Source organism: Macrobrachium nipponense, chromosome 49 (genome assembly GCF_015104395.2).
Source record: "Macrobrachium nipponense isolate FS-2020 chromosome 49, ASM1510439v2, whole genome shotgun sequence".
Lineage (NCBI taxonomy): Eukaryota > Metazoa > Arthropoda > Malacostraca > Decapoda > Palaemonidae > Macrobrachium > Macrobrachium nipponense.
In genome coordinates, this window is record NC_087224.1 from 11,712,187 (window position 1) to 11,725,151 (window position 12,965).

The 12,965-nt window shown below is 39.8% G+C and overlaps 1 protein-coding gene across 1 annotated transcript in view; it reads left to right on the forward strand.

Moving 5' to 3' along the window:
• Positions 1-12,965, forward strand: part of LOC135205206 (uncharacterized) — a 167,050-nt gene that overhangs the window by 26,361 nt on the left and 127,724 nt on the right. Inside the window, exons 5-9 of the mRNA XM_064235569.1 lie at positions 1,032-1,161; positions 1,451-1,590; positions 11,911-12,038; positions 12,325-12,522; positions 12,623-12,819. Of these exons, the coding sequence (XP_064091639.1) occupies positions 1,032-1,161; positions 1,451-1,590; positions 11,911-12,038; positions 12,325-12,522; positions 12,623-12,819 (793 nt within the window). The remainder of the gene's footprint in view (positions 1-1,031; positions 1,162-1,450; positions 1,591-11,910; positions 12,039-12,324; positions 12,523-12,622; positions 12,820-12,965) is intronic.

Genomic DNA, 12,965 nt, shown 5'->3' on the forward strand with positions numbered 1-12,965 from the left:
AAGCGAAAAGGGGATTTTTAAAATTTTAGTTAATGTTTTCCTTCTTTACGTCGAAGATGTTGCATGAAACTCAGCTGCGGTCCATGAAACTTTCAGCTACAGCCCGATAGTGGCCTGTGTTGTTGGCACCCATAGCATCGCCAGATGCATGATGATATCTAACAACCTTAAATAAAATAACAACTACTGAGGAGGCTAGAGGGCTGCAGTCTGGTATGTCTGATGACTGGAGGGTGGATGATCAGCATACCAATTCGCAGCACTCTAGCCTCAGTGGTTTTGAAGATCTGAGGGTGGACAGAACAATAGATTTCTCAATAGTTATCTTTTACAGAAAGCTAATAAAAAAAGAGACATTTTAAACTCTGAGGTCATGGTAGAAGAGTCTCTACTTTTCTATAGTTAAAATGTCTGTCTGTATCATTTTGTCCACATCTATAGTGTTGCCATTTACTACATATCACACCGTGTGTTTTTGAGCAGTCCACAATTGCTGTCTTGACCAAAATAGAAATTTGGTTATTCCTGAAATTCGAGGTCGTTGTCTATCTACTAAACAGTTCTCCACCACATTCCATGATGTCTATCTTTACCATATTTCATATTTGAAGAATTTGTTCAATTTATCTACTTTAATGAATGTTCATGTTTTCCTAGAAACATTTTACTTTGTAAACATTACAGGTAATGAATTTATCCTTCTTTATTTTGCTTATCCTTATATAAATTTAATCATCTTTATGAAGACTTATGTACACATTACTCTAGATTTATCATTTATTGGAAATTTTCCACTATTTTCTGATCTTTTGAACATTTCCTATTACGAAAATAGACATTATTTTTATGATATAGATTGCTCTTACTCGATTAGTTTTCCACCGTCACTCATGGAAGGTTTTGTAAACCTGGTGTTGGATCAAGCCCATCTGTGGCAGCCTTCTTTCACAAAGCCTTATTTTGAAAACTGATCCGTATAAAGTTTAATCGAGTGCTTCTCTCTCTTGGCTGAAACCGACGGTGAACCTCAGGTCACTTCAAGTCCAGGATAGTCTCCAGCCAGTGGCCCTTGTCTCTCCTGCAGTCTTACGTGTGCAACTTGGACAACGCGTGTCAGCAGACAGCGGCAGACGATGTCATAGACTCTTACCCAGGAGCCTTGTAAGTATAGTTCTTGCCCTACGTTTTACTCTTCAAAGCTGCACGAACCAGTTTGCATATTTTTAGTGTCTTTTGCTTTGCAAACTTTGTCGTAATTGAAATTGTCTGTTGGTAATTTGATGTCGTGGGTTCACGTCTCCATCAGGCCAATGAAAAATCACTGGCTCTGTATCATGAACGGGACCCCCGATGATAATTGGGGACTGCCTGTGTTGCCGAAATTTGATTTGGAGCTTTGGAAGATTATATCAAACTTAATTTTAATAAATTGTTTGTCTTTTATTTTCAGAATCAATACTCTAATGAACAACACAGGGAAGACTCTAAATGAAATCAAATTATCTCAGTTTGCTTCTCTGCCTTCGAGCATCAGCCGTCTTGCTAACCTCACACACGTCATCGCGAGCCCTAATCTCACGGCGCTCATGGGTATGTAATTTGTCGTTCTCATTCATCGTAGTGGATTCGCTCACGCAACTTTTATGTATCTCACATGTGTTTGAATCAGACAAACGGCTGTTTATTTACTAAACGAACTTGTTGGCATGCGCTGTGCGTGCTGTATAACCAAGTGCTTGTCTCCCCTGCCCTCCTGATCTCCTACCTACCCTAACCCCACCTGGGGTGGACAAACCAGTTTGCAGTGGGTGGGTGTGTCATGTCTCCCCTCTCCCCTACAGTCAACCAAGGGAGGACATACAAAATCCACTTGGACTTTGTTATTATAGATTATTCAGAAGATGAAACTTATTCATATGGAACAAACCCACAAGGGCCGTTAATTGCCAAAGAATATGGTGTTCATTGGGAAGAAGTAAGAGGAGATAGCAAAGGGAAAATACAATAAGAAGAGATAGATCCCAATTATTAATAAATACAAAAATAAATGAATAACTTAACGAATAGATGAAAATGTATTAAAATGCAAGGTGAATAGTACTACTAAGAGATTCAGGGCCTCTGTAACACGGTTTTTTCGCAATAACTTTTTATCTATGCAGTTCATAAATATAACGCTTATTCAGAATACACATTATATCTACACATACATTTTGACTGTATTCTGCATTACGTAGGTTGAATAAATTTGGTACTTATAATGTAAAAGTGATTTTTTTGAAGACGGGCCAACTTACTCAGAGAAAAGGTTTCGAACGCACTCGTTACGTAACTTATGACAGCATTTCTTCCCGCTTTCTCAATGGATGATTGGCTATACGTAATGAAGGCTGTACCTCTGGCAACAATGACATACAAATTTAAATACAAGCAAAGCAGTACACCTTTATGAACTCTGAAACCTCTCCACTGATAATTGTCATAATGAACAAACCAACAAAATATGTTAATAAATACAAAAACACTCCAATTATTAGTCTAACTCCCAAAATAAGTTTCCTAAGAAATTACAGTCTACTTTATAGGTCACAATTTGATTGACAAGATGTAGGGAATAGTTGGTAATTTTCAAAAACATAGTAGACAAGCTTGATTTGATAACTGCTATATCCAATATCAAGCAATTTTTATTTATTGGCTATCTACCTATTGACTGAAAAAAAAAATAGCCAGTACTGTATTTTGGCTTTAAACCTTCACCAATAATGATCGTCAGAATGATGACTTCATAAGGCTCCACCCACTTTGGCCTCGTTATAATTCAGGATAACACTGAAGGCTATCACGGGCATTGTTGGAATAGAAAATTTACCTTCTGGCTATAAAAACTCATTTCTCAAGTAGTTGCAAGAAGTGCTAAATGCTCCTCAAGGATCCCAGCAGTTGGCCTAAACGTTTAATTCATGTATATTACTGCTATACTGTTGCGCCACTACTGCTACAGTAGTATTACTACGCTAGCACAGATACCCCACCCACATTTATATATCGTTCCGCCATTCATAAAGTCTTTGGGTTTCAGAGCTGATGGAACAAGGTGAATGAGTTTCTGCCTGGTGGATGGGCGGGGCAACATTTCGTCAAAAGGTGCTTACCTTGCTTACGTAATGAATGTTTTTCAACTCTTGGCTCGTAATCATTGGCCATGGTGTCGGCTAGATAATTTTTACTCTATAAAAATTAAAACCATCGGGTTTAAGTTATTGATAATGCTGACAAAATTTGTGTGTGGTTGTAAAATATACATATGTCAACTTTCATCTACATCCGATGCTTTGATAAGGAGCAAACTCCAAAAAACTGTGTTACAGAGGCCCTGAATCTCATAGTAGGGTAGCAATGTATTACATATTCGCTTGAACTTCTTGACAACCTCTGTAGGGGGGCTATTCCACTGTCCAAGAGTGTGAGGAATAAAGGACCTCAGAGAAGTTTGACAGCGTGGCACATTTGCTGCATATTGGTGCTTCTGCTGTTCAGTGAATCTGATTTCTCACTCTCTCCCAGCAGGTAATGCATAGTAATACCATATGTCGTGTCAGCTGTCATTCCCATTTGGTACTACACCATCACACAAAAGAGCTGAAATGAGCAGGTACATCAAAATGTGCAAACAGAACTAGAGATTATTATATAAATAATAACACATGATGGGAGATATATGTTCCATCCTGAATCCGGATCGGGTGGTGCACTAAATATCTTGCAGAATTTTTTTTTTTTTTCTCTCTCTCTCTCTCTCTATCACAGTCCTCCAATTCGACTGGGTGGTATTTATTGTGTGGGGTTCAGGGTTGCATCCTGCCTCCTTAGGAGTCCGTCACTTTTCTTACTATGTGCGCCGTTTCTAGGATCACACTCTTCTGCATGAGTCCTGGAGCTACTTCAGCCTCTAGTTTTTCTAGATTCCTTTTCAGGGATCTTGGGATCGTGCCTAGTTATTATTATTATTATTATTTTTATGAAACCTTGCATCTCCGATTTCTTCTCCATAAAACTCTGTTCTTTAATATTGTGCAAGAAATCCAAATCCAAAGTCTGCAGAGCCTGGAGATTGCCTGGAGGCCTTTGGAAGCCCCTGAAGCTCTCAGAATTCCCACCAGATTCCCTACTGCCACCCTAGGGAGGACAAGAAAGATCCGCCTGGAAATTATAATAATAGATTAATAATTGTAGTATTGAAAAGATTTATTTTATTATGTACTTCTACTAGTATTAGATTTCAGCTTTTATATAAGTGAACTTACCAAGTACCTACGTAGCTATCGTTTCCACTCGTAGGAACTATAGTAGATTCACATCAACAGTGCATTTTGATGTCTAGGCCAGTCCCTTACAACGCTCTTGATAAGCCAATCACAGGGCTGGAAACTCTCAGTCTCTCTCGAGAGTTCACATGGGTAGGATAGAATGTATTTTCCACCTCTCCTGAGGGACACGTCTTTCAGGAGAGAGCGCCTCCGTGGCATGGTTGGTATGGTGCTGGCGTCCCACCTCGGTGGTCGCGTGTTCGATTCTCGGCCATTCCATTGAGGAGTGAGAGATGTGTATTTCTGGTGATAGAAGTTCACTCTCGACGTGGTTCGGAAGTCACGTAAAGCCGTTGGTCCCGTTGCTGAATAACCGAATAACCACTGGTTCCATGCAACGTAAAAGCACTATTCAAACAAAACAAACATCTTTCAGGAGAGGTGGAAGATACATCCTGCCTATGTGAACTCTCGAGAGGGACTGAGGGTTTCCAGCCCTGTGATTGACTTATCAACAGCCAATCAGGGGTGGCGTAAGGGACAGGCATAGACATCAAATGCACGGTTGATGTGAATCTACTACTGTAAGTTTTACCGGATTCCGGTGGAGGCTTCTTTAAATTAACTATCGGAATGTAAGCTGAAATCTTGCAAGAGGAGTTTTTCCCACATTTCGTTCATTTTAGTTGATGAACGAACCGTTGGAATGTAACGACGCCATTTGCATTTATGGTTTGTTTTAAACGTAATTGTAGGATGTTACGTATGACATTTTCATTATAAAGTTACACAGGGCCGTCTAAGTTGTTTGGTCAGAGGGCCACTCTTGAAAAAACAAGAAGTCATGCGGGCCACCTGTGTGTATTTATGTATGTGTGTATGTGTTTATGTATATAAGTGTGTATATATATATATATATATATATATATATATATATATATATATATATATATTACTTAGAAATTATCAATTTGAAAATGACAAGGACTTATTTCAGAGGAATTCAAAGAATATATTTTAAAGTTAAACTAAATTCTAACATCTTCTAAATAACCATGCAACAAACCAGTATCATCTCTCTCTCTCTCTCTCTCTCTCTCTCTCTTCTCCTTCTACTCTCTCCTGCTCTCTCTCTCTATCTCTCCTCCTCTCTCTCTCTCTCGCTCTCTCTCTCTCTCTCTCTCTCTCTAATAAATTTCTTCATTTAAAAGGATAATGTTTGTTTTTAAAAATTATGCTAAGAGTACCTTTAATTCAATATATAAAGTTCCAGACTTACGAAATCACAACTATTTATCGCCCCTCAATAAAAGAATACTGTTAAAGAAAGAAAATGGATAAACGAGTGAGAAGGAATAAAAATTAAATACCTGTATTTTGAAACAAATCAGTGATACAGTATATTGTTGATTGTTGTAATTATAAAGAGATTTTTGAGCATTTTATATAAAAAGTTAATTGTAAATTGTTTGCCAAATTCCTTTCAGATAATTAATCGAGCTAGATATGGATATTTGCATCTTCATCTCGGTGCCCTAAGCATTAGAAAATAAACATTCTAATATGTTCAACAGAGAGAGAATTAATACTTATAAATCAACAACGGCGATGCCATTGTACAGTTTCAAAAATGTCTGCGATAGCAACAACCCTTAACATTATTGCCATTCGATTTGTCAAATGGCAAATATATATATAGGAAGCACGAAATGTTGTGAGAGATGATACTTCAGATATACATTTCTCAAAGGAAAATCCAATTTTCAACATATCACTATGAAGGAACTTTAGATTTTTTTTTTTTTTTACATTTATCTGGGATTAATAAAAAAAATGTGTAATAGCCATCAGTAATAAGCAACACACAGCTTTCTGTTGATTCACTCATTGCTTCATCATATCTTCACAATTGTCCATCAAGTAAAAAGAAAATAAAGTATATGCCCAATCTCCACCTCGGTGGTCGCGGGTTCGATTCTCGGCCATTCCATTGAGGAGTGAGAGATGTGTATTTCTGGTGATAGAAGTTCACTCTCGACGTGGTTCGGAAGTCACGTAAAGCCGTTGGTCCCGTTGCTGAATAACCACTGGTTCCACGCACCATACAAACAAACAATCTCCAATTTTAGTAAATTGAGTGAACCTGAGTAAGTTAAAGGTTATGTATATTAGAACTTATTTTGATCCTTTTCTAGCTGAAGCTGCACACCTAATTTGATCTATCTCAGTTCGTTACGAGGTTCTATGACAGAAACGTAGTGATACCACGGAAAGAGCTGCTGATCGCAGCTAAGAAGAACGGAAATAAAACTAAAAGCTGGCCAATTATAAAATCTTAAAAATCAATGGTAGAACCTACTTAAAATCAAAATGCAGAAGTGATGAAAAATTGCTGTATATGATCACTGAATACGTAGGTCAATGCGTAGGCACAGTCAAAATGATTCTGAATCTGAAAGGATAGGGATTAAGGAAGCCGTCTGAAGCACACACACACACACACAAAATTCTCGTATGATACAGGAAGAGAAAAAGTATCATTTCTTGTACGGGTCAAGCAATACACTTGAATCTACGCTACAAATCTACCGCGAGGCTAGAATAACCCTCCTCCTCCTCCTCCTCCTCACTTGCATTTATCGTGGCATTGTAGTTTTTCGTTTTTTATTTTATCTGAAATACTCTTTACATTCGCATTAGCGTTCGCATTCCCAGACACTTCAGTGACACATTGGTATGGTGACCTGCATATCCTTTGTACATAAGATCATTCTAATTCCGATGGGAAAAAAAGAAGAGGAGAAACTATGATCTTGGCACTCTATTTCTAATGAAATAGGGATAACTATAGAATAAGAATGTTAAAACGAGGTTAAAACGGAGCCTATACTCTGTTTTTTTTTTCCATCTGTCCATCCGCCTGTGTTGTTTTTGTATGGCAACACTGCGTCCCGGGCTTTAAATATTTACGCTATGTGGAAGTTGTAGGTATTTAAAAGGATATCTGGGTATACATTTGCAACGGAAAAGTGTTTTAATAAATTACTGTATGCTAATTACACCGTTAATATTTGAAATAGGATATTATTATCATTGTTGAATGTAACTATCTAAAGCCCGGGACGCAGTGTTACCATACGCAAACACCACAGGCGGATGGACAGATGGAAAAAAACAGAGTATAGTTACTAGTACAACGTTCTATATGATGAGCTTTGTTATTTTAAATAAATCATCGTTTGAAAATATGATGTAACACAACAGACGGCAGTGAATCTTTTCTTTGTAGTTGTTTATTTTGCAAAGAATATTTCTTTTATTCAGGATAAGCGGCAAATATAATTTTCATGATATGAAACAGAGAAATATATTTTTACCTTTTTTTCTCTCGCAGGCTACTTTCAAAATCAAATTGGCCACTTTTGGCCCACGGGCATGAGGTTGGACGGCCCTGATAACAAATGGTTGTATGTAACGCCTTTGACATTCATCCATAACTGGCAATTTATGAATTGTTTTAAAGCTATAAACTCGTAAGAGAGCCGGCGATGATAGTTTTTTGTGTTTAAAAGTAATTCTAAGAGTGTTCCGACAATCCACCATAAGCGAGCCGCCGATAGCTAATAGTTTTGTTTTTAAAAGTAATTATCAAGTGTTACGTCTCTCCATTATAGAAGTATACTCTGTTTTTTTCCATCTGTCCATCCGCCTGTGGTGTTTCCGTATGGTAACACTGCGTCCCGGGCTTCAGATAGTTACATTCAGCTTACATTCAACAATAATAATAATATCCTATTTCGAATATTAACGGTGTACTTCGCATACAGTAAATTATTAAAACACTTTTCAGTTGCAAATATACACCCAGATATCCTTTTATTTACCTAAAACTTACACTTACCGTAACTATTTACAGCCCGGGACGCAGTGTTACCATACAAAAACACCACAGGCGGATGGACAGATGGAAAAAAACAGAGTATAATTGGTCTAAGTTAACCCTCATAACCTTTGCAATTCATGAATTGTTTTCCGACGAAAGGTTTCTGGCGAGACGCCGGTTATGGTTTAACCTCAAAGTATTTCAAATGTTAGGCTACATATTTTTGCTATGGGCCATAACGTAGCAATTTGATTTGTTTATGGGTCTCAGGCATAGCGCAAGCCACCGATAATCACCACACAATGTATTAAAATATTTCTTGGCTATATGGTCATTTCATTTATTGGTCTATTTATTTACTGGACATACTATGCTTCCTGTAGTAAGCCTCCGGTAGATACTAAATTTTTTGACAAACTTCACATTTTCCATTGCAGTGGAACTGAAAAGTCTTAATTAAGGCAGAAAGTAGTAGTAAATTGGGTGTTTTTTTGACTGCTACGAGAAGTAAACATTCTTGTTAGTCAACTTTTTCTTTATGCATTAAACGTACATCTGATGTCTAGGCCAGCCCCTTACGACGCTCCCGTTTGGCTGTTGATCCCTCAGGAGAGGTTGAACATACATCCTGCCTATGTGAACTCTCGAGAGAGACTGAGAGTTTCCAGCCCTGTGATTTGCTTATCAACAGCCAATCAGGAGAGTCGTAAGGGACTGGCCTAGACATCAGATGCACGATTGCCGTGAATCTACTACTATAGCTTGGTGGCCGCTTACTATAAGCTACTACTAGCCTCTGGCCACTTGCTCCTCCACCTGATTCCCTTAATTCTTTTCCACACCTTTGACAATCGTGTCTCTTGGTTAACAGATGTTAACTTTGGAATAGTGGAGTGTAGTGCAGTGGAGGAGGTGGCGGTAATTCTAGGCATTAACTCCGCACGGACTGCAAGGAACGTTCCCATGAATATGACAGCCACTAGGGATTGGGGCGTCAAATGTATTTCGCCATGTTTAGTACTAGCCCCTGTGGGTTAATTGCAGTCGACCCCCTCAAAAAATAATGCTAAATTCTTAATAAGCAACCCAAATACCATAGGAAACTGTAATTTTCAAAGAAATACCTGGTGCTGAGTATTATCTAGATTTACCGAGGTGGCTATTTGTCCCTTGATTCTCACAGAGGGAAGGTCCCCATCAGACTCCCCAGCACCTGGGAGGAGGTGAACTGGAAGTCCAAGGGAGGTCGGGGAGTTACATACAAGTAGTTGACCCCTCAGTCAAACCCATTGCAGGTCTCAGGTATCGACAGACAGCCACTGGAAAGGCATCTTACTGGATGTGTAGTAAGGAAGGAACTATGTGGCCCTGTTGGTTCTCCTAAACCCAGCTCCAGTCAGACTCCCCTTAACATGGGAGGAAACATATTGTCGGTCCATGGAAGTCCGTGAGCGTTTTGCCCCCAGATAGTCGAGCCTGCTTCCGCTGGTCTTGACGGACAACCATTGAAGAGGCGTCTATAGGGATGTGCATTCTTTGTCCTCTAATGATCGATCCCAGTGTGAGGCTGGATCCCAGTGTGAACAAGAAGTGCCAATGGCGTTTTCGGGATCCCAGCACCCAGTGGGATCTCTGTGCCCAGTGAGATCCAAGCCCCCAACGGGATCCAATGGATCCAAACTCTCAGTGTGACCCATGCATCTATGGGGATCCAGGTATACAGTGGGATCCTATGGATCCAAGTGTCCCAGAGGATCCATGCATCCAATGGGATCTGAGGAATTTAAGTGTTGGTGGGATCTTAAGGATCCAAGTGTCAAAAAATATACGAAGGATCCAAAAGTCTAGTGGGATCTGAGGGATACAAGTATTTCGCCTGACACCAGTTACAGCCTGGCGCCTGCACCTACTCCAATCACCCAGTAGCAGTCACCAACGTTGAGGGAAAGGAGTGAGCTCTCTGTTCAATTGGAGTCATTTTTAGGTATTTACTTGAGCAGGATTTGATAATCAAGAGGACCTTCTTATTCTTTGGTCAATCTAGAACCCTCATCACTGTCTGACCAAGATCGTTTGGCCTAATGAGATTTTATCTCTAATACTCTTAGAGTGAGGAAAACAACTTTTCCTTCTTTTAGTGGAAGCTAAGAACTTCAGAAGCACCCTTTACTTTTATTCCGCATTGACCTACTGGAAGTATTATTTGTCTTAGTGTCTCACTATCATAAAAAGTGAAAACCGAATCACTTTCTCTGATGGTAGTAGCTATCCTTGCACCCAGAGGTTAGGGTTTGCCTGGTGCCAACTTTAGAGTATACAGTGTCTACAAACTCCCAGAAGCTCAATGGGCACCCAACTCGCCTGGCTGCCAGCTACAGTCTGCCACCAATAATAATTATAACTAACAGTGAGCTACCACAGCTCACTTGGCACCATTTCCAGACTAGCTTCAGCTGTAGTCTGTCCCCAACTATAGAGCTTCCAGAACCTCAAGCTGCTAGCTCACCTGATGCCCAGCTTACCTGGTACCAGCTACAAGTCTGGCCTCAGCTATAGAAATCCCAGTGCCCAGAGTTTTGGGCTCCCCTGGCACCAGCCAGTCTGACGCCAACTTTAGAGCTTACAGCGTTTGCAAATTCCTTGCAGTTCAACAGTGCCCAGTTCGCCTGAAGTTAATTATACCGAGAAATGGATTTCTAATCACCAGAAATAAATTTCTCTGGTTCTGCATTGGCGGCAGTGGGGAGCGAACTCAGGTTACCAGATTGACAGGCAAGAATGCAACCTTCTCGTCCAATGAGGAACTCAGTTCACCTGAAGTCCAGCTCTATTACCAGACTGACACCAGCTTAACAGCAGTTAAGTTCTGCCGTACCACAGGATAGGGACTGGCATGGTATGGCGAGAAGAAGTATAGGTTTTATTCTCTTCACCTTCTAGCAAGGTACAGAGTTTTTAGGAGCCAGGAGGTACAAAATACCTGGAGCCCAACCAATCTGTGGATGGGTTGTGGTGTTATTTCAGTGTAGGTGACAGTATTTCTGGTTGTTTTTTTTAGGTTGGCATTGCACCCGCGCAAAGGGGACCTTTTAAGTTTTGCTAGCTATCAGATACCTCCTTAGCTGCATAACTTCCACCATTGATGCTTTGGTAGTTGTAGGAGTACTCCATCGCTACAAAGCTCCCACTTGAGTAGAGGCGGCCCTTGGCTTTACCTCCACGCCACTACAGGTCAAGTTGAGCGACAACCAGCTGCAGGGTTTTTTATTGCAGGCTCTCTTGACTTACAAGGAATGACATGCATTCAGTGCTAGCAACTTTGGAGTAGAAAACCATGTCCATGTGTCCCACCTCCTTTCAATGTGGGATTCATCTATGTAGTTACTTGGTAAGTTACTTATATAAAAGGGCATTTTTATAATAAAATAAGATTTTATATACTATATACTTACCAAGTAACTACAGAATCAGATCCCACCCTCCTCCCCTGAGATGGACATAAGGCATAAAACGAATGAGGATTATCTGCTAGGTTGTTCCAGTATTCCGTCAGTGGAACGGGCTGTTACCTACACAAACTATATTGAAGCGCTACCCGCTCAGTTTTGAATTTGAGCTGCTGTTCGAGTGGAAACAATAGCTATGTAGTTATTTTGTATGTATAAAAAATCTTATTTTATTATAAAAATTTTTGCAATAAACAAATCATTCTTACAGAAAACGGGTTGCGTGTTGGTGACGTCATTCGGTCACCAGAGGAAATGAAGAGTATTTTAACTAGCAGATATGGTTTTGAGGATGATGTTGTTGATGCAATCTTAGAGTCCAGAATTGACATGTCAAGGGTAAGTTGATCAATATTATCAACATCAGTCATTTGCATTGATGTTCTTGGACTGTGCCTGGAGGAAACGATGCATTTGAAACCTGTGTTTAGATCTGTGACATATGTGAATAACCAGTTAGATGTCTTGGTCTGAATGTAATACGGTCATCCTCATAGGTCACTGAGGAATAACTGAAATGTATTCTGATAGTTTTCCATGAATTCTTACTGAAATTTTGGAACACTTATTAAAATGAAAATTGATTGATCATTACAAAAACTGCTTCTTATCTTGTTTCATTCAGGTGCTCTCCTTAGTAGGTTATCGAGATATCAAGACTATAGTATGTTCACCCAATCAGCTGGGGCAGTTCTTAGTTGCACCCACTAGTGATGATATCTCGAGCATCTCCACCAGCCTCTGCAGAATTGAAAGCAGCGAAATAGCGAATATAAGCCGCATCTTCGTTAGCTCTTTGGATGCATCTAATCTCATTGACAAGGTAAAGCTTGTTATATCTTCTGCTTCTTTGCTGTATATATGGGATATGTCACGAAACTTAGGGTTCTTTGTTTTATTTATGCCCATCACTTGCCATTCAGGTCTCGGATGTCTTACAAGCCATAGGAGGGTATGAAGCAGAGTCCCTGGTGCATGAGGTTGGAGGACTTTTAGCCTCCCTGGGGCGGCTGGAGGCATTGGCCCCATTGGCTACCACACTGGATGCCCTCAGTGTTGCCGCACAGCCTTTGATATCAGCCATGTCAGTTCTTCAGAAAGCTGGATGGGATACTGATAGGTAATGCATACTTTCACTCCTAGTCCAACAGATGATGTCAGTGGCATTTGATGCAACTCACCAAATAGGCCTTATCATCTTAGCCCTCAACATCTTAGACCCAGTTTTCAAAAAGAATGGCATTTATCTTTTGGTTATCTTAATGG